This window comes from Podospora pseudocomata, chromosome 3 (assembly GCF_035222375.1).
Source record: "Podospora pseudocomata strain CBS 415.72m chromosome 3, whole genome shotgun sequence".
NCBI classification, from domain to species: Eukaryota; Fungi; Ascomycota; class Sordariomycetes; order Sordariales; family Podosporaceae; genus Podospora; species Podospora pseudocomata.
In genome coordinates this window covers 723,470-750,338 of record NC_085887.1, presented here as the reverse complement: position 1 = coordinate 750,338, position 26,869 = coordinate 723,470, and the positions used below count along the sequence as shown (strand labels likewise).

Below are 26,869 nucleotides of genomic sequence, written 5' to 3'. Positions count from 1 at the left end.
GCCTTAGTTTTCAGGCTTCCTCTTGTTGTAACTCGCTGAATACCTAGCGACTACTCGCTGTCAGGCATGAACAGAATCTCACGATGTCTCTCTTTCGCGCTGAACCTCTTCCTTCTTGCAGACTTTCTCTCCTACAACGGACTCTCCGGGATAGATGTCCACACGTTCATCTCGAGGAAGACGATCTGAGGCTATCCATATCAGTCATCTTCGCTTTTATCTTTGTTTCAACGCCTCAGCCCACGACTGTTTTCGAACGGTCTCGTCTCAGTCGCTCATCTTCCCAAGCCTAGGACCTTACTTGGTACTCCGTGAGATCAAATATCTTGGTTCTAGTAAGTCTTTCAGGCTCGAGTCGAAGCGTGGATATAGGGGCTCGATATTTCGTTTCATGAGACTAACAACGCCAGGTACACAAGAAACCAGCCTACATCATGGCGTCTCTCACCGCCGGAGGCAGTCAAGATGTAGTTATGGCTCAAACCGAAGACATCGAGCTGTCAGCTGGAGCCTTTGCTCCCCCAAGCCCAGCCAAGAACGACGAGGCGGCAATGGCGTCTTCCGAGTCTGAGGACAAGGATGACAACGAGGGCATCAAAGTTGTGGTCCCAATCGAGCACGTGGTGATCATGCGTCTCGGTGCCAAAGAAGTTGACAAGTACGAAGAGCTCAAACACGACGCCTGCTTTGTAAACAACAGCGACAACGAAGGCCTCCGTGAAGGCCCATCCATCTGGGAAAAAGAGGGAAGCACCACCACGAAGCAGCTCACCGCCACCTACGCGGTCCCTTTCAAGGCGGTGACCAAGAAGAGGAGCCCCGTTGGTGATGACGGATCCCGTCTTTCCCCCGGTGGTCGTCCCATTCTCCTAGTCAAGTCCACCATCCCCACCTGCGGCGGCGAGCGTCGCCCTCGCTTCGTCATACGAGTCGTCCACGAAGGCCGCAAGAAAAGCAACGGTCATGTGATGGATGGTCCTGCTCCGACCACCAAAGCCCGCGGGTATGGTGTTGTCAGTCCGAACCCGATCAACCGACAGATCCTCATGCAGAAGCACTTCCACTGGGATTGCCACCAGCTGAGCCCCTTCCTTTCGCTGCCCAACTCTGTGAAAACAGCTGTCATCAGACTGCCGTCTTTTAATAGCATGCGTTCATCAACCCGAAAATCTTGGTCATTGACAGTACCCACCCGTCTTTGGACCACGACAAGTCCAAACTCTTTGCCTCCCACGTGGTCATCGCGCGCTTCCGTCTGAGGTGGAAAGAATGGCACAGAAACGAGTACTTCGTCGAGAACTCCATCCCGGGAGGAGGCAATCGTCCGCACCATGTCTTTGAAGGAGGCGCAGACGGACTTGCCCGATTTGTTTGCAACAGCGATTAAGATAAGAAAGGCAATAGGCAAGAAAAACCTAGGGCTTCGGGAGTGTCTGAAGAACGAGAGAGAGAAGGGGGGGGAGAGGGGAAGGGGGGAAGAGTGGGAAAAGAAAGAGATGGAGAGGATCAAGGCTCTGGGAATCGTTGACGAGATAAAGGCCAGGAGGAGGACAAACAAGGGGAAGATCAGGAAGCTTAACGGTGCTCTCTCTGCGAGTGGAGATGGGGGGTGACACCGCTGCTGTCGGACCGGCGGTGGCGGCGGGGAGCATCACTGCTGCTCAGCAGCAGTGAGAAACCACACAAAAAGCTCTTCGCATCTCATCATGTTTCTGCTTTGCTTACTCTTTTTTAAGTTACCGACATCATGCAACTGGTTCTGAGAGATCTGCAAAACGGGAGGGCTATCATCTTTGGGATATGCATCATGTGCATCATTCATGGCATTTTTTCCTATTACATATTTTCACGAGTATCATGGACATCAAGACGCTCCCAGGGCGCAAAGAATTTGGGCGTCATCTGGCATTTACTTCAGTCAGAGCAATTTGGGGGAAGACAAAAGGAGGCATTCATATACTATCATCGCTTACTGGTTTACATTTATTAACAACAGAGAAAGCATCATTTGCATTAGTTTTTCACAATCAACATCGATTCCACCCTTTCACTTCATCCAGGTTGCCTGCTTTTCCGCGACCATAATGATATCAAGGTGTAGGTGACATGTTGATATCAGGGGAAGGTAATATCGACATGCTTGACAGAGCCCTGATCATGTTCAGGACGCAAGTATACATGCCCCCCAGATAGGTAGACAGACGTTGTTAAGGGACTCAACAAACGCACACGAGACGTGAGATGTGAAACACGTATTGAGTGATGTTAACATGTTAATACTATCCCGTCCCCAACCCTCAAGCCAAACCCGCAATAAGACCCTACACCCATCCCAATAACAAAAAGCCAACACTTTAAACTCCCCAAGTATATGCCCCCTATGTATCATGCCAATTACTCGCTGACTCGCTGACTCGGTCTTGATCATGCTCAAACCTATAACATGAACGAGCAACACCACGGGTATATGTGATAAAACAGAAAAACAAACACCGACCCGCTACACACGCCGAAGCCTCAGTCAGATACTCATAACGCGCTGTTGTCTTTCCCGACAAACTCGCAACATTCCAAAACCCCCCAGTTATACTCCCGCGTACCCCATGCCATGTGAATTGCTCATCATTGTTAGCATCATCGCGACTTCCCGCTCCCGCTCCTCTTGCTGCAATTGGTCCTCTGGATTCCACGACCCTCTCCTTTGGTGGGATGTGGCGCTCTGCTGCGAGGTGGTCCGTTCCATCGAAGTCGTTGCTTGATGGTGATGGAACTGATGCTGATGCCATGTTGGTGGAAAGGCCAGGCCGCCAGCCAGAGGGTCTGCAAAGAAGAATGGGTTCCTTGGCTTGGCAAAGATGGGCGACATCACATTGTTGGCTGTGAGCGGGCCGGGTGAGGTCACCTTGGGTTCCAAAGTCTCGAGCTTTGGTGGGGATTGCTCGGTGGGGGCGGGGATGTTCAGCGGCGGAAACTGGAAGCGCAAAGGCGTGCTCGGCCGTGACTGTTCTCGCAGCTTGTCGATAAGTCTATCCGTGTCCTGGAACCCATTTTCAATGCTTGCAAAAGGGTTAGAGCTTGGTTGACATGTCACGGGAGAAGCCACTGGTGTTGGCCTAGGTTCGGGGAGAGCCCGGAACGAAGGGCTAGGTAAAGGTCTGAATGTAGCGGCTGTGTGAGGAAGCGGCAGAGGCAGCACCACCTCGCCGTTGTCATCCAGTGAGACCTGCGTCTCCACACCCCGTATCATCCGCCATGCTGTTCGCTTCCGCCTCCGGCTCTTGACCATGGCGGATATCGAGGACACTGCTTGGCTGACAGGGATGTCGGGGATGCCAACCGTTCCATCCATGGGGTTGGTGACCCGTTCATCCTTAACCTCTGAACTTTCGTGAGCTAGACCCCTCGAGTCATTAGCTTCGACGTCATCCTCCATCATCAAAGTGCAGTCTACAGATTCTAGGCCAACGCCCTGAAGAGCACTAGGCGCTGACTTGCGAGCCCGTTTTGACTTTGGCCTCGAAGCAACCGGACTAGGGGAAGGTGTGTAGAAAGCAACTGGTGGTTCGCCGGTAATCCTTTTCAGATCACCCAGTATCTTGAAGGTAAGATAGGCCCCATTCAGCTTGTGGTCTCGTATCGAAGCAGGTCGTTTTGCATCGGGGTTCAGTTTGGGCTCGCGTGTGACGACCCTGTTTGCTGGCCGTCGTGGAATAGGTTTGAGTTCGGGGATAACTGGGGCTGCGGGAGGTGATGGTGGAGCTGATCGTGTTGGCTTAGGAGGCGGCGATATGGTCATTGACATGGATAACGGCGACGGGCCTGGCAGAGGTATTGGCGGAGGAAGCCTATCGGTCGTCATGGCCATTTCTCTCGGCCGAGGAGGAGCTTCTGGCCGAAGACGTGGGATTTCGCGAACCACCTCAGGTCGAACAGGAGGTGCTGTCGACGGCGATGGTACTGGTGGTGTGACGGGTATGATTGGCACCTCCAAAGCTGGTGGAGGAGAGGGCTCTCGCACATCTGCCGGATCAAGTGCTACAATGACCGAGTCCGCCACTTCATCGATCTCGCGCTTCTGCTTCTTGCGATTTGGTCCATCCACCTCTTTGCGCTTCTTAGACGCCGTGTCGGCTGGCTCCTTTCGCTTGCCTGTTTCACCGCCACTCTGCCTCCGTGGACCCTTTGCCCCTTTGACTTTGACTTGATCTGGGAGGACAGTACCGGGAGGAAGCCACAGGGCGGGTTTTCGATGTTGGAGATCCTCGACCCAAGCATCGCAGTCCCATTGCACCCAAAAATCGAGGACATCAGCCCACACACTCTCCGGTGGCTTTGTAAAGTTCACAAACACAACCTTTCCTCCTCGATCGTGTACCGCCTTGGCAAATTCCCGGACGAGAACCTTAAGCCCATGGACGCGCATGCTGGTGCCAAGGATGAGCAGCATGTCTGGACCCAACGATAAGTCATGTTGCACCAAAGGGCTAATGAGGTGAGCATGGGGATGCTCTTCACCGTAGAGCACAATGTCAGGTCGGAGTTTGCCAACGCCAAGGGCACGTTTTCCTTTTTCTTCCCGAGCTGCTGTTGCTCCCGCGCAATGTGGGCAGGTGGGTTGGCGACCAGCCAGAGTCTCAGCTTGCCGTTCTTCGTCTTCCCAGGTTGCCGTTTTCGCACACACAAAGCATCGCAGTTCTGCCAAGGAACCGTGTAAGAAAACACACTCGACACCACGTTTTGGTCCCGATGGCGCAGGTTGTGAAGATGGGGGCTGTGATGAGCTAGGAACCGCTTGCGAGGAGTCTGACCCAGACCCATCATGTTCCTGCTTGCCCTCAGGCTCTCCACTGCCAGATTCATCTTTCAATTCCTGTGATTCAAGTTCGGTCTGTGATGCGGGAGGCTGCTCCGAGTCCTGCTGCGAGCATCCATCCCCTGAGAGATCCGAGACCTCGGGGCCCTTCAGCAAGCTCCGGCTCACAGCAGAGCTGCGTCCTGCTCTGGCGGAAAAACGATAGCGGCTTCCAGCGCCCAACGTGAGCGATGTTGAAAGACCGACGCGCTCTTCAAGCTGATCAATATTTTGGGTGTAACACCGGACCAGTTTTCTGCTATCCCGCAAGACACTGACAAACCGATGACTGTTCGTAGGCTGAGCGGTGCGGACCTTGTTTCTCAACGTGGTCGCGAATGTGTAAAAGACAGACGTTTTGAGTGGGCAAGACCAGATTTGCGAGTCAAAAAGATCCTTGCCTTTCATATGTGGTAGCGACATTCGACCAGAGGAGGCGTACGACGTTTGCGATGTGAGGAGTGGCGTGGACACGGAAGAGGGCTCCTCACTCTCTGACCGAGATGATGATCCGCTCGACGAGCATGACGACCCCTCTGGTGACTCCTGATAAGGGTCATAAGAAATGGGAGGCGGTGACGAGAGCGGCGAGGAGCTTCTTGTGTGTGCCAGCATGTCTGTTCTAGAACGAAGACGCGGCGCATCGACGGGCATACTAGGAGGGGATGACGTGAACGATGGGCCAGGTCCCATCATTATGCGGCCAGGCGTGATCTCGGGGCAACCTTCGGGCACTTTGAGTCTAGGACTGGGCAACGGCGTCAGGCCTCTAGATAGCGGAGGCTCGACTGGTTTCTCAGCGCCAAACGAAGCGTTTGCCGATTCCACTGTGGGCGGCCCTGGCGCATGCTCCGAATTTTCCACGTCTCTCAATGTGACATCCTCCTGTGGTCCCGATGTGTCTCGCGGTGTTGCAGGCTGTGCTAACGGGTCATCATCGGTAGGATCTGACGATTCCGGGTTGACGGAAGCAGCTCCATGACCTTTTTCTGATTTTATTGTGTTTTGAGCAGTGTTATGGGGCCATTGGCCTGGTAACTTGGTACCGTCGATCGGTCGGGAGAGATCGTGTGAAGCCCTGCGTCGTTTCGTCGGACGCTCTTCTGATGAAGAGTCTGACGCGTCGCTAGCGCTCGAGAGGTGATCTTGTTGCTTTTCGGCAGCATCGAACTGTGCTTGGATCAAAGAATACAGACCGTTCTCTGAGCGGAAATCCTAGAAAGGCTGTCAGCGAAGTGTAGGTCGGGCGGAACGCGTCCCGTTTTGCATACCGGAATGCCGGAGTTTGTGCTGATGCCGGCGCCTGTGATAACGACAACTTTCTTGGATTTCCATAACGAATTGGCTATCTCCTCGAGCAGGGCTTCCGACCCCGGCTCAACGTGTGTTGTTGGCATCTTTTGGTTGTGTGCAATTGATCCACCACAAAGAAGGCGCCCAGCTGGGAACGCGGTGATGGTACATGCAGAAATGCGGTCAAGTTAGAGATTCATATCTGAAAAAAGGCTATTGAAGAAACAAGAGTATTGCGTTGGCGGTAGCGAGTGTGTGACCTCGGCGCGTGGAGTCTTCGATTTCGGTGCAGGTGACGGGCAATCGCGAACTCGACTCGAGGGTTGTGCCGTGGGTGGTATTCGCAGCGATTCGGAGCTGGCTAAACGCGTCCCCAATGGGAGGATTGCGGGGTAGAGGAGCGCGACACAGAGCTGGTTCGGAGTGGTAAGGATCGAGGAGTCGTGGGTAACGATAGCTTGGAGCGAGAACAGCAGTGCCCGTCCGCAAAATGGAAAGCCGCGCCAGTCTTAGAATCAACGTTTTGTTGTCGGCCGCTGGAAGGAAGTGGGCAGGTGGATACACGGCGCGCCGGAGACCTAACTCTGCAAGGAGCACGAGCCATGAGCCACGAGCCGACAAAAATGACTTCCCTGCCAGATATCTGCCAAGCAGAGCTCGAGGACACTGGAAAGAGAAACCTTGTCAGGACTGACAGACCGGCAAAGGAAGCTGTACGTACGAGTTGAACATCCCCTTGAGCAATCATTGATACTTTGTCTTTCACAAGCACACTGTCCCCATTGTCAGTCCACGTCCCACAAGCAACGCACTTCCCTCACAACGTCCTCGACGGGACCCTGAATTCTGCCAAGCCTTCAACTCGTCAAGTGGATCTTCCCCGGCCCACTAGTGCCGAGCGCACAGACCAGCATTGCCGTTGGCTTGGTTTCTGGAAGACTGTCGGAACAATGGGGGCCAAGCGGGCAGCCACTCACTGCCCAGCTCTGGTGGTTGCGCAAGATCTCGTAGATCCTTCTCCTGTGATCACACATGTTTAGGTACGCCAATTTTATTCGCCGGCAGAGATATCAGCTTGATCTACAGGCACAGTGGTACACAAGCCGAAATCTCACATGCCCCCCTCCTCAATCTTCTTATACCTCTTCCCCAACTTGTCACTTTCATACCAAGCACCCACAATCTCCCTGCCCATCGGCCCAGCAGTAATCATACCGTCCCCTCTCTCCATCTTCTTTGCCACCTCCTGCATAAACTCTTCCACCGTCAATGAAATCGGGTTCTTTTCCTTCTTGTTATCATCCGGGTCGTCCCTGTCACGATGCAAATCCGTCCCAACCATTGGTGGCGCAATCTCAACCACCCTGATCTTGGCCTGCGGCTCGTCCCGCAGCTGAGTCCTCAGGTTCATGCTCCAGAAGTGAAGCCATGCCTTCGTCCCGTTGTACACCGGGTTGATGATGCTGAACGGCACAAACCCCAGCACACTGCTGACGTTGATAATCATGGCTGCCGGCTTGAGTCGAAAATGCGGAAGCAGCTGCAAGGTGAGGTGCATGGGACCGCGGATGTTGACATTGATTTCTTCATCTGCCTTGTACAGGAATTCGCTCGGGTCCAGTTTGGAGACCTCCAAGGGTTTCTGAACACCGGCATTGTTCACAAGACAGTCGAGTTCCGGATGCTTCTGCGTGACGAGGGAGACGAATTCTGGAAACGCTGATGTTTTCCCCGTATCGAGCACATAGTAGTCGGTCGCTCCGATTTCTTTCGCTGCAGACTCGACATTGGATTTTGTCCTGCCGGCGAGGATGACTTTCTTGCCCTTGGATATAAAATAGGAGGCCAGCGCTTTACCAAGGCCACCACCACCCCCTGTGATGAGCGCGCATTGGAAATTGAGGTTGTCTGAAGGCATCTTGCAAAAGCTTGGGATAGTAAGATAGCATTACAACAAAGTCAGAGACAGCACGGGCGGACATGGTCTATTTACCAGTGCAGCCGTTGACTTTGTTGTCCCTGGGAAGATCGTGGTGACGCCTAGGATTGATGTGCTACGTCATCGATACCCCCAAGGCCAATGTGAAAGCAGTGATCCCCATCCTTCCCCAAGACCCGTTCAAGCAGCCATCATTAAAGGTTAGCACTGAAATATTCCTGTCATTGATACGGCTAACCACACTCTGGCTCATCGCCAACTGCTCCCACTCTGGCGCCTTGACCCCCACCATAAATGCCGCCATGGAGAATGACTTCCCCGTTGTTCTCCAAATCATCTTGGACTCTTCGCCATTTGGTGGCCCTGTCTTTCCTACCTTCAAGCTCCTCGCCCTTGCCCTTCAAATCGTAGACCGGCCGTATTACTCCGCTCAGTAGTGGGTTCTTGCTGAAAGCGCCGCCTTGCCCCTTGCTCACGTGGGTGCCTTGCAAGATGGGAGCTTCATAGCCATAGTCATCTTCGACATCATCAACAGGCGTTGGGGGTCTCTCAATTTTGGCCATCTTCTTGAACACTTTACGCCCTGTGAGATCAATGCTCACGACTTGCTGGCGCTTCTCGTATTCAGGCTTAGCGTTCCATTCCATTTCTCGAAGGAGCTTTTGTTGCTTCTTCAACGCCAACGCCCTTTCTTCTGGGGTGGCCCACATGCTTCCTCCCACAGTGGCATCAAAGTCAGCTGCCTCGTCCCGTACCGTCGTCCGTTGGGCATTTTGGGCCTGGAATGCTAGCAGCTTGTCCCGGTGAGCTAGAGCTTGCGCTTCGGCGATGGTGGGATCTCTGGTTTTGGTATACGGCCGTGGGGTCCCTGCAACCTCGGCCTTCTTATGCGCTTCCCGATCTGCTGCCATCTTCTCACGTCCTCTGTCTGCCCTAAGCTCCTTGATCATACCTTGTATCTCAGCCGAGCTCAGCAATGGTTGCCCGCAAAATGTACATGGTCCGGGCCCTTCCTTGATGCAGATGACTTTGCCGCAATGAAGGCAGTTCGGGGCTGCTGCCAGGGGAGGATGTCTTGTTCCAACGCAATTACACCGTCGTGCCGCCACACCTTCGGCGCTATTTGTTGAGTGTGAGGGATTGGTGGTGATCTCGAGAGACCGAATGGCTTGGTCGAGGTCACTCAGGACCGTAGACGAGCCATGCATCGCCACGCCTCCTGTGATGGTAACCTTGGCCGTATTCCCATTGTTATTCTTCGATGACGATGGTCCGGGTGTCGAAGTCCGTGAGGTAGGGTTGGATTTGTTTTTGGACTTGGGTTGCCCGAGGTCCGACACTAGGGAGCCTAACGCGGAGGGAGGAGGCTTCGAGGTCTGGGTCGGAGGAGGTGTGGCAGTCTTGGTGGGTGGTGGTTTGCTGGGACCACTGGTGGCGTGTGAGGATGTCGAAGCGCCTGATCGTGCTGAGATGTATTCATCTTGCGAGTCCTTCTTGCTGTAGACAGTTCCTGGCCCAAGCGCAAACGAGGCGACTTGTCTAGGGGGCGGGGTATGGATATTTGCTTTCTTCTTCTTGGGACCTCGACGGGGCTTTGGGACGCCGTCAGCTTCAGAGTTTTGTGCTGAGTTTTGGGCGGTCGATGCGGAAGAGTACGTGGGCGTGGACGTGGGTGCATTTCTTGGTGGCTGTGGTGCTTTTGGATCGCTTCGTCGTGCGTTGAATGTCGAAATGAACTCGACGACTTGGGGCGAGTCGCCGAGCATGTTGGAGAAATGTTCAGCAGCTTCTTGCTTGGAAAGGGTGGCGGCATATTCGAGGACTTGTTGCAGGCCATCGTCTGGCATCGGCAGCAGTTGGAAAAGCTGTTCTTTCGACATTTTGTCGGAGATGACGGGGAAATTGGGTTGGTGTTGTGCTGTTGTCAAGCAACTGAAGATGCTGCTGGTGTCATAGAATTCTTCAGGTACAGTACACAGCGCCAGCGGCGAGTGCAGTCACGACGCTGCCCCGCGCATCTGCGGTCTACCCGGCCTACCCTTTCCGGATAGGTTTCCACTTTATGCATGTCACAAAGCTTGGCGGGCGAGCTTATCCCTGCTCTTTCTTTTCGCTCACTGGCTGGTCCCTTGCAGCATCCAACACTGCCAACTTCAACCATCGACATTCCAGTTCACTCTTCGCTGTTGTTTTCCTGCTGACCATTCGGCAATTTGCCCAAAATACCACTCTGGGAGCCCTCCAGAACGATTACAAACGCTTGGTCTAGATCTAACTCATTTTTCGATGCAGCCTACAGGCAAACACCCTCGAACTCTAGGATCAGCCCCAGCGCTGATGGGCCCTGAACAGTGGTAATCACACCGGTACGTTCCTGTTATGTGTGGTCAATCCGCACCTCAACTTCAACAAGACATCCTATGGTTGTATAGTGTAGCGGTTAGCACCCCAGATTCTGATTCTGGTAACCCCGGTTCGATTCCGGGTACGACCTTTGCTTTTCACCAACTTTTTCTGGTGGAGCATTGTCTTCTCTTTTGTGGCCCCTGGATCAGGGGACACTTTCCAAGTTGGGAAGCTGCACCTCAGCTACATTTTTAGCACAAGCTCAGTATACTGTTGACTGGCAATGGCCAAACATCACCGAGGAAGAGAGTTATCCAGGCTCTTGAGCATATGTCGGGCCATCGGCAACTTTCGATCCGCAGAGCTCCATTGTTGAAGTCCTTTGTATCAAGGTCTTCTGCGTCATCGTGATGAATTCCATTGTTTGGGACTGCACCATGTTCTTTATGAGAACAACTTGGAGCGCCGAGGCATTTGCTGACATTGCCATTGTGCCGTTTTCATCGATCCGCTGTGATTGAAATATAAAAGATGGCGTCGAGGAGCCATGTTGGTGCTATGGGAATAGACCACTCTGTTTGTTTGTAGTTGCAGCTCAACAAGATGATCTTCAGAAAGTGGACACTATTAGCTTCTTGCTTTGCAAGATTCTACAGCGCTAATGCTGTACCTGCTCCTCAAGGTACATCCGATGTCGATTGCTCTCAGACAGGAGTTCCCACGGCCTGCGCAGCCATTGCCTCCATCACAGATTCGCTGCTCTCAGCAAGCCCAATGGGTGAGTTGTCAGATGAAATTATATACGTCAGAAAACAAACACTGACTCATAGTAGCAACGCCTTCCGTGCCGGCTTCAGTTGCCATCTCATGTTTGATGACTGTGCCCAACAAACCTGACCCAGCTTTGAAGTTGATCAAGAGCCTTCGCGCTTTTGTGCAATGGCAAAGCACTCTACCTTGGCTGAAAAGCCCACCGGAGTCGTACGATCTGGCAGCCGTTGACATCATGGGTGGGTTAGACAAGATCGCCAGCAGAGTATCTGGGGATGAGAAATATGCCAGCGAATACGACTTTGCTATGGCCATCTATGAACTCATTGGTGCTTCCCATGACTGCCACTTCAGGTTTGTTTCCGATGTCTTCAGGGGTTTCTTCTTTGTGAATACCCTAGTGCAGGATCTTGTCACGATCAGTGTAAACGGAACTGCGACTCCTAAACTTTACCACCTATGTGAGTATTTCGCGCCCATCATGGATGCCTTGAAGTATGAGACTAACACCCACTTAGCTCAGCTATCTGGCACTAGCTCAAACGGGACGCTGGCTGGAAGCTAACTCCCACCGGCGATTGTTCAAATCAATGGAAAGGACGCTGTAGATGCTATGATGAAACAGCAGCTTCGTTTTTCAGACTTCCAAAGTCTTGATGCTATGTGGAATGCCGGAATGCCCTCTTACGCCGGTCCTCATCATCGCACTTTTCTTACAAACTCGATGGATTACCAGGGACAAAACCTAACCTTGACATATGAAAATGGCCAGGAAGTCACGGTAGAGTCCGTTGCCATGGTTCGAATGGGAGCAAACTTCACTGGTGTGCGAACTGGCGAAGGCTTTTACACACTTTTCTGTGATCCCGACGCTTCGATAGGTGTTGAACCACCAGCAACAACCGAAGTGCCGCCACAGTTTCCAACTTCGACCAGGACCGATACCTCCGCAGGCGATGTGTCCAGTACAAATACCCTGCCGCCTCTCTCCCCAACAATTAGCAACTATCCTTGGCCAGCTGTTAGAGACAATGGTTCCAACATAACTTCCGGCTACTTTCTGAACGGGACGGGATACGACGATATAGTTGTGCTTGCCCTTTCGGAATTCTACCCGCCTGATATGGATCCTATGGCATACTTGGTGGATTTTCAAGCTACCATCGCCAACCTCCTTGCGAAGTCCCGAGAGCAGAATAAGACAAAGTTGATCATTGACGTTAGCGAGAACGGGGGTGGCCTTGTAGCTGCTGCCTACGAGCTCTTTGCTCAGGTTGGTATCCCCGCAATGATCGCTCTCATTTCATTTGTTAACACATCTTCCAGCTATTCCCCAACACAACAGCCTTCAGTGCCAACAACATACGTGAAACCCTGTCCGTCGTCCAAATATCGAACGTCTCGAGTGCCGACGCAGTGGAAATCAAAAATTTTGACGCCAACACGTTCGACGAAATCAACCCTGATGAGACCGCCCGCTTCAAAGCCCTGAGCAGCCTCCACGAAAACAGCATGGTTGAACAGCTCATCCCCGGTCATCTTTTCTCCCCTATAACCGGCCTCAACCTCACCGCTTCCGATGCCCTTCTGGGCCCAGTAATCCTCGATAACGACACCTTTACAGCATACCAGTACCATCCCTGGAACCAAACCGAAGATGTCTTCAACATCACCGGCGCAGGTAATAGAGCCAATGTCCCTCCCTCCCCCTTCACAGTCGAGAATATTGTCCTCCTCACCGACGGCGCTTGTAGCTCTACCTGCGCGACATTAGCAAGGCTCCTCTACAGCGTCAACGGCACCAACAACGCCAAGATTAAGATTAAGACCGCTGTCGTCGGCGGCCGACCTGATCCTGCTCTTGGAACAGTAAACAACACCAGCACCGGTCCCATGCAGGCCGTGAGTGGTGTGCCAGGTGCACAAATCTTCTACTTTTCCAATTTGCACGAGGCAGCCAAAGCGGTCTTGGTCCTCTCGCCGGAGCTAAACAGCACAACCAACTCGACCGAAAACGAGGATTTGCTGCTGCTGGCCGAGGGGTACGCAATGAAGAGGTCATTGGCGGGGATCGGTGGTGGTGAGGCGGCAGGGTCGATCAACGGGAAGAATGATTTTGTTTCGCTTGACAATTTGGAGACTCCGATTCAATTTCTGAGTTGGAATGAGGATGTCATTGGGGGTGTCAATGAGACGAACTACTGCCATTATTACTACACGAAAGAGATGGTGTTTGGGCCGACGAAGGTGTGGGAGAGGGCGGCTGATGCTTTTTGGGGGGAGGATGGGGAGGATAAATTGTGTTTGCCACTTTCTGACTAGAAGAAAGAAAAGGGGCTAAAGTGGATGACATATAAGTTGACTAAGGTCAAAAGTTGGCTAGAGATGTCCACACCGTTAAGTCGAGACCTATCAACTGAGTCAAGGGTTGCTGAGTATCTACTATTGTAATGTATGAGTCAGTGATCTTCATCTACTAAAATAGGCCTTTAGCACAGGGCTACTCAGGCATCGTTATTGTTACTGTTTATTGTGCTAAGTAGACTACTATTCCCAGGGTCCAAGCAATCCTTGGCACGGTCAAAGGAACCTGTCAGAATAGTCAATGAGGCCCACTGTTAAGGAATTAATATCTTGGCAGTGGGACCAGGGCCACTGGATTCGGCCTTTTCCAGCCACCCGGGCAACTCTCCCTCGTACAACAACAGAATTGACACCTTTTCGGACCCTATATACGATTTGACACAACCATCTTTTGAGTGGATCTGCCAAGCCTCAACTTCACCCCTTTTTACTACCGAACCGAGGTTTTCGATCACAACTCTCACGACTCGTTCCTTTTTCAAGACTTGATCAAATCGAAGCCGACACATCTCGATATTACTTCGACGTTTATCTTGATCCTCAGATAGGGCAGCAATGGCGGCCGAAGGAGGCACCGATGGAGGTTTCCAGGCGTATCATGAGCCTCATGGTACGTGTTCATCATCCGTCTAACGCGTTTCTAGTCACATTTGATATGTATATCGCATTTCTTGACAGATTTGACGTGAAAAGAACTTCTTATTTTCTTTCACTCTTCGACCACCATCGAATAACAAGCATATGAAGTGACTAACCAAATGTACCAGTCATCGAGATTCTCATCCTCGTCTCCTTCTTTCTCTTCCTAGCCCTGTCCGACTGGCTAGCCGACAAGATATTTCGTGCGGGCCTAATTGGTCAAATCATCGTTGGTCTTGTCTACGGTGTCCCCTTGGCCAATATTCTCGAGATCAACTGGCGGGAGACGTTTTTGGCCCTGGGATACGTGGGTCTGCTGCTGATCACCTTTGAAGGTATGTTTTTCTACCCCTGCAAATCTCCTGAGAAGTGCTAACATGTGCACAGGCGGACTCACAATTCGACTGGATCTGCTACGACAAAATTTTATCCTGAGCACCATCGCCGCTCTCCTTGGACTTCTTACCCCCATCGCCTTGTCTTTTGCCCTGTTGTATGCTGGTTTCGGTCATGGTTAGTTCCCCTTCAAGTGTTCCATCAGTCTTGACACACCGAACCTAACTTCACCAGCCCCCTTGGAGGCCTTCATCGTCGGCACGGCTCTCTGTTCCACCTCACTCGGCACCACCTTTGTTGTCATCAACAGTGCCTCCAACGCTACTGACTACTCTCAAACTCGCATCGGAACTGTTCTCATAAGCGCCGCGGTTCTCGATGACGTTTGTGGCCTCGTCTTGGTGAGCGTCATCCACCAGCTTCGGGGCATAGCAGAAGATGGTGATGTCAACCTTGGATGGATCATTGGCCGACCGGTGCTGGCAAGTGGCTTGCTCGCAATCTTGACCCCCCTGGTTGCCAAATTTGTCGTAGGTCCTCTGTTTCGCCGGTTTCTGGAGAAGCCCCTGTCAAAGTTCAAGCATACCTCCAACATTCTCCTGATGACGGTTGTTCTGTGTGCCTTTCTGGCCATAGCCGCTTTTGCAGGCGCATCAATGCTGTTTGGAGCCTTTCTCGCCGGCGCATTCCTCAGCAGCATACCTAGCAAGGAAAAGACCCCCTCTGAGCCAGACACGACCTCCTTTGTGACCACATTCGAATACTACCTCAGCGGCCCCCAAAAGTTCATCCTACAGCCCTTATTCTTCGCCAGCATCGGCTTCGCGATCCCGTTTGGAGAGCTCTGGACCGGCGAGGTGATCTGGAAAGGGGTGGTTTTCACCATCCTGATGGTCTTGAGCAAGCTGGTCGTTGGTCTGGTCGTCCCAGCTTGGGACATGTTCTCAGCTGTGGGATTTCCCAAGCCAGCACCGCCTGCGAACGAGAGGATGAGCGCGGGGAAGGCCGCGTGCGCGAGCTGGGCGCCGGCGACCCTGCTCGGCATGGCCATGGTCGCGCGCGGGGAGATCGGGCTGCTGATCATCCAGATCGGCCTCAACGAGACGCCTTTCTTAACGCGCAAGGCGTTTGTGGTTGGCGTTTGGGCCATTGTGCTCAATACCATCATTGGCCCTGTGTCGGTGGGTGTGTTGTTGAAGAAGGTTGGCGACCAGATAGCCACTGACAAGACGTGGGGGATTCAGTCCAAGCCCCGAGATATCGACATCGAGTCGGCGATGGCGCCGGAACAGCCTGGTCAAGATGGTAGACTTCCCGAAGGGAAAGGAGAGGAGAGCATAGGTGGCGTTTAGGGAGGTCGTCCTAGCCTTAGCTCACACCACCCAAATCTGCCGGTCCTTCATCTGCCATATTCCAGAGACCAGGGCATCGACAATAGTAACGGCAGCCAGAACAGCCAGGGATCCGAAAACCAGGTCTTCTCTTCCAGGATTGCCTCCTGGCTGTCCAAGCAATATGGGGACTGAAAGCTTTTCGGCGGCTCCTCGCCTCAACACCTAGCCTTCCTCATCCGGGACTCCTAAAATAGATCAGAACAGGCTCCCCACCATTTTGGAGGAGTGACCCGCGGTCTAGCCATCATCCTGGAGGTGGCAATACAACCATGCTACCCGTTTCTATCGCCGGAAAACTGCGACCTACCAACGATACAAGTGAACACCTGATCCTCGGAGTTAGTAACCCCACGAGGCCCGGAACAACGCTGATGGACCCGTCTTGTTCCATCTGCTGGTACGTAAAGATAAATCTGGCATCCCCAATATCTGGCCTACCGAGTTGCCCTTCGCATCGGAATCAATTGGCCAATCATCCAGCTTGCCGGGTCCGGGTCTGGACAACCGCTAATTAACCGGCTGAAGTGGCCGGTTGATGCCTCGTTGGAGCTCGGAAGCGGACCGTTTACAGGGGCTACACGAAGTACCAGCAATTTATTGAGTAGCCGACCAAGAAGAGCTGGGAAAGGACAGTTTCGATAATGTGTCCGAGAGTGGGAAAGATCAATATGAGGAGGTTGCACATGCTCCGGGAATGCAAGATACATAGATTGATACCCTCCTATTTTGGTGGCTGCAGGGCATGGGTAATATACAAGATGCATCAATCCACTGCTACCCACCGGTACCTTGCATGACAGGTGTGATTGATATGTTTGTCGACTGAAAAGTGCAGTGGAAAACTTACAAGATCTTGTCTTCTCCCGGCTGTTTTTATCTGCCCGGGCCATCCTTTGCCTCGCCTCCTCTCCCCGCTGAGAGTCAAGGGGTCATGTCAAACGACACGCCGGTCTAACTAACATCTCCCTCTTTTCTTTCCATGTCTCAGCCAAGATGCTACCCTCACTTCTCTTCACCCTGCTGAGCGGTGCCGCTTTCATCCATCCCACCATTGCCTCTCCATCCGTCATCCTTGAAAAAGTCGAAGCCAAATCCATTCCACCAGGCTGGTCATTCGACCACAACGCCATCTCCACCGATAAAATCACACTCACCATCGCCCTCAAAGAGCCTGGCTTTGCCGATGTCAAAGCAAGGCTACACCAACGCCAGTTTGGGGGTAACAACCACCACCTTTCAAGAGATCAGCTCCACACTTACCTCCAGCCCAAAAACAAGAATATCGAAACAGTAAAATCCTGGCTAAGGTCCAACGCAGGAGTCAAAAATGTCCACGTCCAGGGGAGTTTGCTCTCCTTTGAGGCAACAGCGCAACAAGTCAAGGACTTGTTCTCTGCTGATCTGAAGTATTACACTTACTCTTCCGACGATGACGACGAGAATATCCTCAGGACCACCGCTCTCAGGGCGTTGTCGTATAGCATCCCATCCTGGCTCCGTGCCTACATCGACTTTGTGCACCCCATAACCAACTTCATGCCCCCGCGTAAAGCAGGTCGTCCGACCAAAAAGCCAACTCCCAATAAGCCAACCACCACCAAGAAAGCATCATCTTCAAGCGCAAAAGCAACCCCGACCAAGAAAGCAACCTCGACCACCACAAAGAGGACATCCCCTACCACCCCGAAGGTTCTAACTTCAACAACCACTAGAAGGACCTCAACCACTACCATCAAAAAGACAAGCTCCTCTACCAAGAAACCAACCACCACCTCCCGGCCCATAGGCATCCCAATCATCACCTCGGCGCTCTCCCAAGAAACCGGTCTCCCAGATCCGGAAGAGCCCTACGAAGGCAACTACCCTTGCCTTGTAGCCACCTCCCCTCGCTGTATTAAGCAGCTCTACAACATTACCTACCCGCCCTACAACCCCGCTAGCTCCCCCCGTTCCCCCGTAAACTTTGGTGTCGCGGGCTTCCTAGAACAATGGATCCTCCACGCCGACGTCGCCGACTTTCTCTCTCAATACCAACCCGACTACCTCTACCGGTCCGCCACTCCCACCGGTCCCTACAACTTCACAGTCGAGCTCATCAATGGCGGCATAAACCCCCAAAACGACCCCGCCAACGCCGGAATAGAAGCCAGTCTGGATGTCGAGTACGCCATGGCGCTCGGGTACCCTACCAATGTCATCTACTACGTCACCGGAGGCAGAGGAACAAAACTCGACCGTGACGGCAACCCCTCCTCCCCCGAAGAAACAGACAACGAGCCCTACCTCGAGTTCCTCGAAGCCCTCCTCGCCAAACCAGACGCCGAACTCCCCCACGTCCTGAGCATCAGCTACGCCGACGACGAGATCTCCGTTCCCCGACCCTACGCCCTCCGAGTCTGCGATTTATTCGCCGCCCTTGCAGCGCGGGGCGTCTCGACCTTTGTCGCGAGCGGCGACGGCGGAGCAGCGGGGACAGGCCAAACCCGCTGCGTCATGAACGACGGGTCCGGGCAGAAGAAAATGTTCATCCCCACCTTCCCCGCCAGCTGCCCCTACGTCACCGCCGTCGGGGCGGTAGACAACGTCGCGCCGCCGTTTACGGGAGAGGACTTCAGCGCCGGGGGGTTCAGCAACTACTTTGACCGCCCAAGCTGGCAAGACGAGGCCGTCAAGCCTTACGTCGACGGGTTCGTCAGTCGCGGTGACTCACGGGTGGGGCTCTTCAACAGCACGGGGCGGGCGATGCCGGATATTAGCGCTATCGGGTCCGGGTTTCAGATCATCATGGGTGGAGAAATGAGCGAGGTCTTGGGCACCAGCGCGAGCGCGCCTGTCGTGGCGGCCATGGTGGCTTTGATCAACGACGCGAGGATGCGCGCGGGGAAACAGAGTCTCGGCTGGCTGAACCCTCTGCTGTATTCGGCAAAGGTGAGGGCAGTGCTTAGGGATGTGACGGTGGGCGAGAGCTATGGGTGCCTGTTTCCTGATGGCAGCACGCAGGATGGGTGGCCTGCCGTTCAGGGGTACGATTGTGTTACGGGTCTTGGTGCTGTCAGGCAGTTTGACGAGCTCATGGAAGCCCTGCTGTAGATTAGTTTGAGCCTCAAGACCAACGAATATGAACACCGAATTACCGATCCATGATGGGGAAGCGAGGTTTCCGGCCAACCGAACGCTGTCATCTTGAATACCACCTTCCCACGCAACTCAAAGCTGACAGAAACCTCCATGCTCCAACCTATCCAAGTGATTGGGACAGTTCCAGCCTGTCCTGGGCGTTTTCCACCTTCCAAAACGCTCTCCAATCAGCGTAATGCTGTCGTATGTAATCTTGCGATGTCCCGCTAGCTAGGAACCCCTAGTCCCAACGGCGTCTCGTTGGGGACATAATAATCATGGAGACTGCGATGCAGCATCAAAGCCTTCAAAAACAATAAAAACGACCCGCGACAGTCATGAACTTCCACTTGATGTCTGTATAGGCCTTCCATACATATTCAATGCCTAATGACCATCTGGGAAGGGTTGTCCTGTTGACTATTTTCCAGGGTATTTATTCAGCATTGGAGCAGTCTCCACTCTTTCACCACATGTGCGGCGCAGTGTCATCTAGGGGGCCCCTGAACTCCACCGCAGGCTCCGAGGAAATAATTTAAGCATAAAGCGACTTTGGCTCGTGAGACCTCCCCACTGTCTGTCTCTTGCTCGCACGGAGTGTTTCTCTCCCTCGACCACCCAATTCCCACCCAGTCGCTCGTTTTGGTAATCTTTCCTTTTGCGGGGTGCCACGGACGACTATCGCCATCTCATGCGGCGACCGCGCTCACGACGGCGATGATAACAGCGATGGCGGGTTCGGCTTCTGGATCGAGGGCAGCGACCTTGTTGACCCTCATTGCTTTGTCCTTGGGAGACGTTGCCGACGCAAAATTTCTTTCCATGCCTTTCACCACCGACTTCGACATCTTTGGCTCAGGTACCTACGGCCCAGATGGACCATGGCAGGCTGTCGGCGTCCTGCTCGGGAGCCATGAGCGCAAGTCCCACCTCGTGCCTCTCGAGGGTCCCACTGTGGCGGTCTGGCCTACGGCGGCCTCGATGGTAGCCCTTCACTCGACCAAGGCTGGTGGCAAGTACAACATCACCCGCTCCGGCAACGCATCCGAACCATTCCTCAAGATCACCGAGGGCACATCCGAAGACAACGCCTCGGCCCTTTTCCGCTTCGCAGATCTGAACTCCAACCACAGGACATCCGGCCTCATGGTTGTCGACGCAATGACCTTTACCAACCTGCGATTCGAGGAGCCCGGGTACGCCAACGTCCAGGCCACGATCTATGTGATGGACTCATCCGTCATCACTTATCCCAACAACAGAACGTCTAAGCCGACCGTCGGGGTCCTAGGCTTTGGACGACCGAGCGACCTGAACTTTCGCGGGACGAGCGTTCTGGTCCAGATGAAGGAGGCCGGTCTCATATCGTCCAGCTCGTTTGGGCTGCACATCGCGAGCGTACCACTGAAGCAGCGGGGTTCGCTAATCTTGGGGGGATACGAAGAAAACAGAGTTATAGGTCCCGTAGGCGTCTTCACAAAGACAACTGGCCTGCCAGTCACCTATCTCACCGACGTCAGCATCGGATACGAGGGCGCCACAGAGAAGGACAGGGAAGACGGGAGCGTGTGGCCCAACCCAGTACCAGACGAAGCGAGCAGAGTCGGTCTCGCGCGATTCATGCAGCCATCAGAAAACGGCATCATCGCCATTCCCAACCCAGCAGTTCCCGGCATCTACCTCCCTCCTCCCGTGTGCGCCAACGCAGCGACGAAGCTCCCTGTTGTATGGAAGGAAGACCTCGGGTATTATCTCTGGGACACAACAGACCCCCGTTACGACACGGTGATGAACTTTGGCGGCTACATGGCTTTCACCTTCCTCGACTCAACAGCAGCCAACATCACCATCAAAATCCCATTCAAACTGCTCAATCTCACACTGGAGGCACCGATTGTCGACGAGCCGGTCCCCTATTTTCCATGCCACGACACCGACAGCTACAACACCGGCATCTGGGAACTTGGCCGAGCTTTTCTCCAGGGAGCTTTCTTTGGCGTCAACTACGACACAAACGTCACGTTTCTGGCGCAGGCCCCAGGCCCTGATATGGAACAAAGTGTGACACGATCCTTGGAGCCCACAGATCGAAACATGACCGGTCTGCCCGTCAAGGCATTCGTCAATAGCTGGCGGAAACAATGGCCGGAGCTTGTGATTCCTGATACCGAGTCCACTCTCAGCCCGGGAGCTCTGGCAGGTATCATCACTGGGACCCTAGCGGTTGTTGGTCTACTCACGGCTGTTGGCTGGTTTGTCTGGCGGCGGAGACAACGGGGTAGGGGGGCGCAGCAGTTATCGGGGGAGCAGCCGTCGGATTCTGAAATGAAGTCCGTGAGTGAATTGGGCATCCGGGACAAGGTTGAAGCAAAAATATGCCCTTACCCGGAGAAGCCGTTTGTGGAGATAGGCGATAGCACAGTCCTGGAGCTGGACTCGAGAAGTGTAACAAGTGTGAGGACCGTGAGGACGGCGCGGGATCTGTCCCAGTTCAGCGAGGCACCGGACTCACCGGGCGTATACGAGATGCCTGCTGATAATCCATTTGTGGACCGGCAAAGGGATAAAGAGAAGGAGGCGGACAGGGAAAGTCAACGGTGACATATTAGCGACAATTTGATTTAGAGATACCCCAATCATACTGGATAACAAAAACGGCGCTCTCGGAGCCACTAATGTGTTCTGAAAAGCCAAAATGAAATAACCAACTGTTGAATATCTCTTGAGGCCCCTAAAAGGAGTGCAAAAATTGTCTAGAAAGGCACTTGGGGGTTGTGAATGACGTTTGAAAATGGCTGAAAAATTCCGCGGAGAAGGGAGTGGTGATCACGGCCGCAAGCTGACGCAACCCGCCGAGCTGTCCTCTTGGAAGATGCCGTCAAAGATGATGCCCTCGTCGATACCGTCTTCTTGAAACCCGTTTCTTGTAATATCGCCAACCGCATCAGTCAGCTTTTTGAGCAAGCCAAAGTAGAACTGTCCTTGCCCGCTGACGTTGTTGGAGATGACCTGGGTCACGGCCTCAAGGGGATCCCCGCCGGCTGAAAAAAAGACCTGGGTAGTGCTGTTGTTCTGTCCGTCAGTTATAAGCTCAAAGACTTGTGACTAGATAGTAGAGCGAGACCCACAGGGCGTCAAAGTCTAGTGTAACAGCAAAGTTGTGGAAAACACCGTCCAGAAATGGGACGCTGAAGAGAAGTTTTGATGGGGTTTGGTTGACATCTCCAAAGAACTGTAGGGTATCAGGGTCGACAGCTGTGTCACCACCCAGAATGCTGCCCGTTTTCAAGACGAACTGATTGGTGCTAAAATCGTTGCTTTCAAGAAACACCAGCTGATATTCGTGAGACAGATTCAGCGGGCGTTGTGCGTCCTTGCCTATGCTGAAATGGAGGGTCTTGATGCCTGTGGTGCTGTCGTCGATGCCAGAGTTGCTGGCAGGAAGGAGCTCAGCGCGACGGAAACCAGTCTGGCCGTTGAAGATGGACGCGTCACTGATGGTCACTTCTATGGGAATAGTCTCAATGTCGAACTGCTTCCTGGTTGGTATCTTTCGCACGCATAAGGAGCAGATTCGGGATGGATGAACGCACCAGAGAAGCAGAGATGGCGGGCAGCTGGATGAGCTGGCTGAAGCTGAGCCCAGCTCCGAGCACATTGGTCTCGCTGAAAAAGTTATTTGGAGTGTCGAAACCAGCGACACCGAAGCTTGGCGGAACGCGGCCATCAAACTGAAGACGGCAGCTCTGGGCAGAAACGGAGGTAACCAGCGAAGCGAAGAGAAGAGGAATTCCGTGTTTGTGCATGTTGAACTAATCAATGATGCAATGACCTGGTGAACCGAGAAAGTTTGTTGGCATCGATGCGCAGTTGCGTGAGCATCTTATACATACTGCGGAAAGGTGCAATCCATCCATGGTGGGCATTCAAAAGCTCTCCCGTCTCTTAGCCGATTCAAAATGCGGGATGATCAAACTGGTCGCACGAAATGTCCGTGATGCAGAGGGGCCGTTCGGGTTTGAGATCGCAGGGTACAGATAGCCCAACACCCGTCAGGCCAAGCAGAGGCAAGTATAAGCGCAGAAAGGAAAGGAGAAAAGAAAAATTATGTATTAGCTAACCATCAACCCCCGGGTATCAACTAAGGATCCAACCTGACCATAAACCTCAGCTGCCAGCCAATCGTCATGTCGTCATTTCACACATTTGCAGTCATATTCACGCACCCACATAGGTAGCTTTCATATTCAACTTTAGTACAGCATCACTCCGAGCACAAAAAGTGCCAATGAGCCAAGATTGACTCTCAAATCACTGCTGCCTGCGGTGACGATAGGCGAGGTCATCGTTGAGTTCTAAGTCCCAAGCAGTCAGCGAATGAATGGCAAGGCATCAAACCAGGGCATTAATACGTATACATACCGTAGGTCTGTGAGTTGTTTGGGATGTTGGTGGCTTCGTTATCGTGGTGTCGGTCCAGGATGAGCTGCCTGGGGGGGAAGTCACAGTTGATGCCGTGTTGCACTCGCCAGTCCCAACAGTGACGGTCACTTCAAAGGTTGAGACCACGGTGGTTGTTCCCCATGAGGTGACGGTGGAGGGGACACACTGACTGTCTGTTGCGGTAGGAAAGTCGCTCTCTGTGTCCGTTGGTGTGGTTGTGGTGTCTGTTGAGCCGCTTGGGCCCGCCGAGGGGGTTGCCGTGGAGGATGAAGGGGGTGCAGACGTGGTCCCTTCACCCACACCGCATTCTTCCAGACTTTGGCCCTAGTAACAGGTGTCAGACAATCTTTCGGCAATCTCCAACAAACAGTGGCTAGCTCACATCTTCACAGCACCATACTCTTCCGCCGAGTTCTTTCCATGCGCAATAGTATCCACGGTCACAGGCACGCCCTGAGCCATTCTCACAACAGCTTTGACCTAGATCCACTTGGTTGTAGCAGAACAACGACAGCTCCGTCGACGCCCTGCACGACAGCCAGTTTGCACCGCAGGCATTTTCGCAAGTTGTACCGCTACCGCATGAGCCAAACTCGGGATGATAGCCAGGAGGAGTTGTCTGACGACGATCGAGGGATGGTCCTTCCAGGCCAGCTGCCCTCGGTGTGTTCCACCGGAAGAACTCGTTCTTTTGCGCAGAGCAGACCACCACCAAGAGCTGGACGCCTGCAAAGAGGACACTTTTTGTCGACATTTTCAAAATGATGTTGGAGGTACAGATTTCGAAAGCACTGCCAAGAGAGGAGAGGCAGCGAGCCTCATTCTTATCCGAGTCACGCTTGCTCAGGAACAAGACGCCGACATCATAAAGCATGGGAGCTAAGAGTTCTTTGGGAACCAAGATGTGACCCTGGCAGGAACCATCAGGTTTTCTTTTGGTCAAAAAGTCCGTGGCGTCATCTGATGGGCTAGAAGTTGAAGCCCCGAATATTGAACCCCGCTGCATGCGACTGCAGCCCGCCAACGAGGGGCAGCTCCTGATTGGAGTCGTCGTGGGTCTGAGTTGTCCAAGGCGGTGTGGTGTTGTTCGTGGCTGCAGAAGGGATGAGGTTGGGCACACTGCCCAATGCCGATCGGGCGAGAGGGAGTGCCAAGTCTTCAATTGGCCCAACCTCGCGGGGCTGCATCTACAACCTGGACTGCCCAATCACGACTCTCACGCCTGCCGCTTGCGCCGCCATCACGGGCCCGAGGCCGTCTGCCCTTCAGCTTCGTCACAGCAAGCCCACCTCATCCATCTCGGAGCCGGGGTCGTATTGGGCTGCAGATGTCGCACATGCGTGTGTCGACCCCCCGGTTGGTGAATGACTATCAGGCCAGTCGGCAGCCTTCATGAGATGAGCATGTCCCCTCTCAGGAGCCCCTCGTCCATTTCCCTGTGGGTTTCCCTGGAAGTCAAACTCCATCCTCTATCATCAACACATCCTGGCACCACAGCAACATCGCCACTCACTTGCACTCGATGGGCTACTTCGTGGGCATCACCAGCACCGGCTTCGTGGGGACCGACGAGCTGAGTGCGGTGACCTCTTTTCAACCATGTCATATCTTTGGTGATCAGATGCTCATCGGCACGGGAATTCGTGCTGGATTCTACTTGCTTTATATCGCTGCCATTCTTGCCGTCCTGTTTGGCGTTGACAAGCAATTCCGTTTATGGCACGGCGCATGGGGTATTCTGGCCCTGTCCCTCTTTCTGTCCATGTTCCTCAACGTTGTGGACTACAATTTGATTATCATTGACTACGCCATCTTGATCCAGCTCGTGCTCTGGTATCCAGTCTACTTCGTCTTCACTGTTCTCTTCCGACAGGCATTGGTGGTTGATGGGAGGCGGGGAGCCAAGACCGACACAGAATATCGAGAGCGTCTTCAGCGTTGTCGACAGTCAGCAGTGACAGAGCTGGATGTGGCACGAGCACGAGCCTATTCCGATGTTTTGAAAGCATTTGCTCTACATGCGGCGGCGGAGGAAGCAGACGCAGATCATGACGCTGCACAAGAAGCCCTTGTTCATGCGGTACAGCACTACGTCTCCCACTGGCATGAGCAGATCGAGGTCCCGGCCGAGGACGGCTCTCAGCTGGGGAACAACACCGACGGAGGGGCCGTGACAACAGTCTACAACACTGAGTTGATCGAGGAAATTGCAGCCGCTCCCACCCGCGCCGATATTGACAAGCTCCGGGATCTCTACGTTGCGGCATTGGTCCATTCCCACCACTCCGTGGCCGAAGCCCGAGCCGCTGAGCATGAGGTTGCCCTCATTGCGTCTGAAGAACTCGTCATCAAGCGCCGAGCACGACGACCCAAGAATGCCTTCCGGCATTTCTTGCTGACAACCAGTTACAAAGACCAGCTGACGGCTGCCATTGGGCTCTTGATCTGGTCGATGTACATGTTTGGGACGGCGGCACTGAACTGGCCACTTCTCCGCAATGGCAACAAGCAAGGTGGCGCCTGTGACAATGTTCCAACCGTTTACTTTGTCCTGGCGTCGAAGAAGCCTTTCGCAGATGCAGGGTTTGCCACCTTTCTTCGGGTCTGGACCGTCGGAGTTTGCATCGTCGCTGTCATCACCACGGCCGTTGCCCTGTTTATCTTGTTTGTCAGCTTTTTTGGCCCCGCTGCACTTGGTCTACGCCAGAAGGAGAGGAAGAGGAAGGGCAAGAAGTCAGTCGAATCAGGTCAAGGGGAGTACGTCTATGATGTCCGGAGCTCACCAGGCTACTCTTGCAAAGCTCGTGGTCGACACACGCAGGAGATCCTTTCCTGCATTCACCAGACTCAGTCCCGAACAATCAGACATCGATACCAAAGCAGAACAACCTCGCCAATTCAGTTCACCCTGTGGAATATCCCCTGGGCCGTTTTGCTAGCTGTGCTGTTGTTGGTCACGATCGTCTGTGCCGAGCTGACCATCAACAGGCAAGGCCCCAACAACAACATGCCGTTGGATTTTGCTCGGCCGCCTCTTCGCGAGACTTCGGAGATCCTTGGCTTCTTGATTGGGTTGTATTCTCTGGTGTTGACGCTACTCAGTGTGATCGGGGCGTTTGTTGCGGCCATCCTTCGCAAGCGTCGCCGAGGCAATCAGCATGACGAGCGGCATATCCACTACTATCGACGTGAGAAGGGGGGTCAAGCAGGGAGGTCCGAACAGCCGGCATTGGTGGATTGATGATGATCGTGATGGCACATGATGACAAGCAAGAGCTCATGATAATGGAGGTTCAAAGTTCAAAGTTTAAACACAGATGGATTGTTTGGAAGTTGGCTAGGATAAGGGAAGTGGCCGAGACAGAGGAGTCTGCT

General features: G+C 53.4%; 11 protein-coding genes and 1 non-coding gene across 12 annotated transcripts; 6 read left to right on the top strand and 6 right to left on the bottom strand.

Moving 5' to 3' along the window:
• Positions 1 to 21: 21 nt before the first annotated feature.
• Positions 22 to 1,387, top strand: QC762_302225 (uncharacterized protein; the record flags this gene model as incomplete). Its single annotated transcript, XM_062888513.1, has 3 exons — positions 22 to 335; positions 427 to 1,109; positions 1,148 to 1,387. The coding sequence occupies exons 1-3, from the start codon at positions 155 to 157 to the stop codon at positions 1,385 to 1,387; spliced, it is 1,104 nt and encodes a 367-aa protein (XP_062744381.1). The 5' UTR covers positions 22 to 154.
• Positions 1,388 to 1,998: 611 nt separating this feature from the next.
• On the bottom strand, positions 1,999 to 6,249 carry HST3 (NAD-dependent deacetylase hst3; the record flags this gene model as incomplete). The annotated part of the gene is made up of 2 exons (XM_062888512.1): positions 1,999 to 6,067; positions 6,124 to 6,249. 2 exons carry the CDS (start codon positions 6,247 to 6,249, stop codon positions 2,585 to 2,587), a joined length of 3,609 nt encoding a protein of 1,202 aa, XP_062744380.1. The 3' UTR covers positions 1,999 to 2,584.
• Positions 6,250 to 6,358: 109 nt separating this feature from the next.
• Positions 6,359 to 6,966, bottom strand: QC762_0049680 (uncharacterized protein; the record flags this gene model as incomplete). Its single annotated transcript, XM_062883477.1, has 2 exons — positions 6,867 to 6,966; positions 6,359 to 6,811 (listed from the first exon to the last, which is right to left on the bottom strand). Exons 1-2 carry the CDS (start codon positions 6,891 to 6,893, stop codon positions 6,359 to 6,361), a joined length of 480 nt encoding a protein of 159 aa, XP_062744379.1. The 5' UTR covers positions 6,894 to 6,966.
• A 290-nt stretch (positions 6,967 to 7,256) lies between these two features.
• On the bottom strand, positions 7,257 to 9,964 carry QC762_0049670 (uncharacterized protein; the record flags this gene model as incomplete). The annotated part of the gene is made up of 2 exons (XM_062883476.1): positions 7,257 to 8,053; positions 8,323 to 9,964. The coding sequence occupies 2 exons, from the start codon at positions 9,962 to 9,964 to the stop codon at positions 7,257 to 7,259; spliced, it is 2,439 nt and encodes an 812-aa protein (XP_062744378.1).
• Positions 9,965 to 10,506: 542 nt separating this feature from the next.
• Positions 10,507 to 10,578, bottom strand: QC762_0049660. The gene has a single exon. It is a non-coding gene; the product is annotated as a tRNA-Gln (tRNA).
• A 1,347-nt stretch (positions 10,579 to 11,925) lies between these two features.
• On the top strand, positions 11,926 to 13,523 carry QC762_302180 (uncharacterized protein; the record flags this gene model as incomplete). The annotated part of the gene is made up of 2 exons (XM_062888511.1): positions 11,926 to 12,474; positions 12,528 to 13,523. 2 exons carry the CDS (start codon positions 11,926 to 11,928, stop codon positions 13,521 to 13,523), a joined length of 1,545 nt encoding a protein of 514 aa, XP_062744377.1.
• A 377-nt stretch (positions 13,524 to 13,900) lies between these two features.
• Positions 13,901 to 16,698, top strand: QC762_302170 (uncharacterized protein). The gene is given in 5 exon segments (XM_062888510.1): positions 13,901 to 14,175; positions 14,333 to 14,539; positions 14,592 to 14,717; positions 14,775 to 15,540; positions 15,559 to 16,698. 5 exon segments carry the CDS (start codon positions 14,121 to 14,123, stop codon positions 15,890 to 15,892), a joined length of 1,488 nt encoding a protein of 495 aa, XP_062744376.1. The 5' UTR covers positions 13,901 to 14,120; the 3' UTR covers positions 15,893 to 16,698.
• A 229-nt stretch (positions 16,699 to 16,927) lies between these two features.
• QC762_302160 (uncharacterized protein) lies at positions 16,928 to 19,024 on the top strand (the record flags this gene model as incomplete). Its single annotated transcript, XM_062888509.1, has 1 exon — positions 16,928 to 19,024. The coding sequence occupies one exon, from the start codon at positions 16,928 to 16,930 to the stop codon at positions 19,022 to 19,024; it is 2,097 nt and encodes a 698-aa protein (XP_062744375.1).
• Positions 19,025 to 19,768: 744 nt separating this feature from the next.
• On the top strand, positions 19,769 to 21,652 carry QC762_302150 (uncharacterized protein; the record flags this gene model as incomplete). Its single annotated transcript, XM_062888508.1, has 1 exon — positions 19,769 to 21,652. The coding sequence occupies one exon, from the start codon at positions 19,769 to 19,771 to the stop codon at positions 21,650 to 21,652; it is 1,884 nt and encodes a 627-aa protein (XP_062744374.1).
• Positions 21,653 to 21,655: 3 nt separating this feature from the next.
• Positions 21,656 to 22,857, bottom strand: QC762_302140 (uncharacterized protein; the record flags this gene model as incomplete). The annotated part of the gene is made up of 3 exons (XM_062888507.1): positions 21,656 to 22,115; positions 22,180 to 22,583; positions 22,645 to 22,857. The coding sequence occupies 3 exons, from the start codon at positions 22,855 to 22,857 to the stop codon at positions 21,878 to 21,880; spliced, it is 855 nt and encodes a 284-aa protein (XP_062744373.1). The 3' UTR covers positions 21,656 to 21,877.
• Positions 22,858 to 23,304: 447 nt separating this feature from the next.
• On the bottom strand, positions 23,305 to 24,596 carry QC762_302130 (uncharacterized protein; the record flags this gene model as incomplete). Its single annotated transcript, XM_062888506.1, has 3 exons — positions 23,877 to 24,596; positions 23,474 to 23,818; positions 23,305 to 23,406 (listed from the first exon to the last, which is right to left on the bottom strand). Exons 1-3 carry the CDS (start codon positions 24,498 to 24,500, stop codon positions 23,305 to 23,307), a joined length of 1,071 nt encoding a protein of 356 aa, XP_062744372.1. The 5' UTR covers positions 24,501 to 24,596.
• Positions 24,499 to 26,735, top strand: QC762_302120 (uncharacterized protein; the record flags this gene model as incomplete). Its single annotated transcript, XM_062888505.1, has 2 exons — positions 24,499 to 24,834; positions 24,891 to 26,735. The coding sequence occupies 2 exons, from the start codon at positions 24,499 to 24,501 to the stop codon at positions 26,733 to 26,735; spliced, it is 2,181 nt and encodes a 726-aa protein (XP_062744371.1).
• Between the last annotated feature and the right edge of the window lie 134 nt (positions 26,736 to 26,869).

Excerpts from the sequence above, each read along its gene's own strand:
- QC762_302170 (XM_062888510.1), top strand. The coding sequence starts at position 14,121 with ATGGCGGCCGAAGGAGGCACCGATGGAGGTTTCCAGGCGTATCATGAG. Across the intron at positions 14,540-14,591 it reads GCTGCTGATCACCTTTGAAG|GCGGACTCACAATTCGACTG; the intron begins GTATGTTTTTCT and ends ACATGTGCACAG. Across the intron at positions 14,718-14,774 it reads GTATGCTGGTTTCGGTCATG|CCCCCTTGGAGGCCTTCATC; the intron begins GTTAGTTCCCCT and ends TAACTTCACCAG.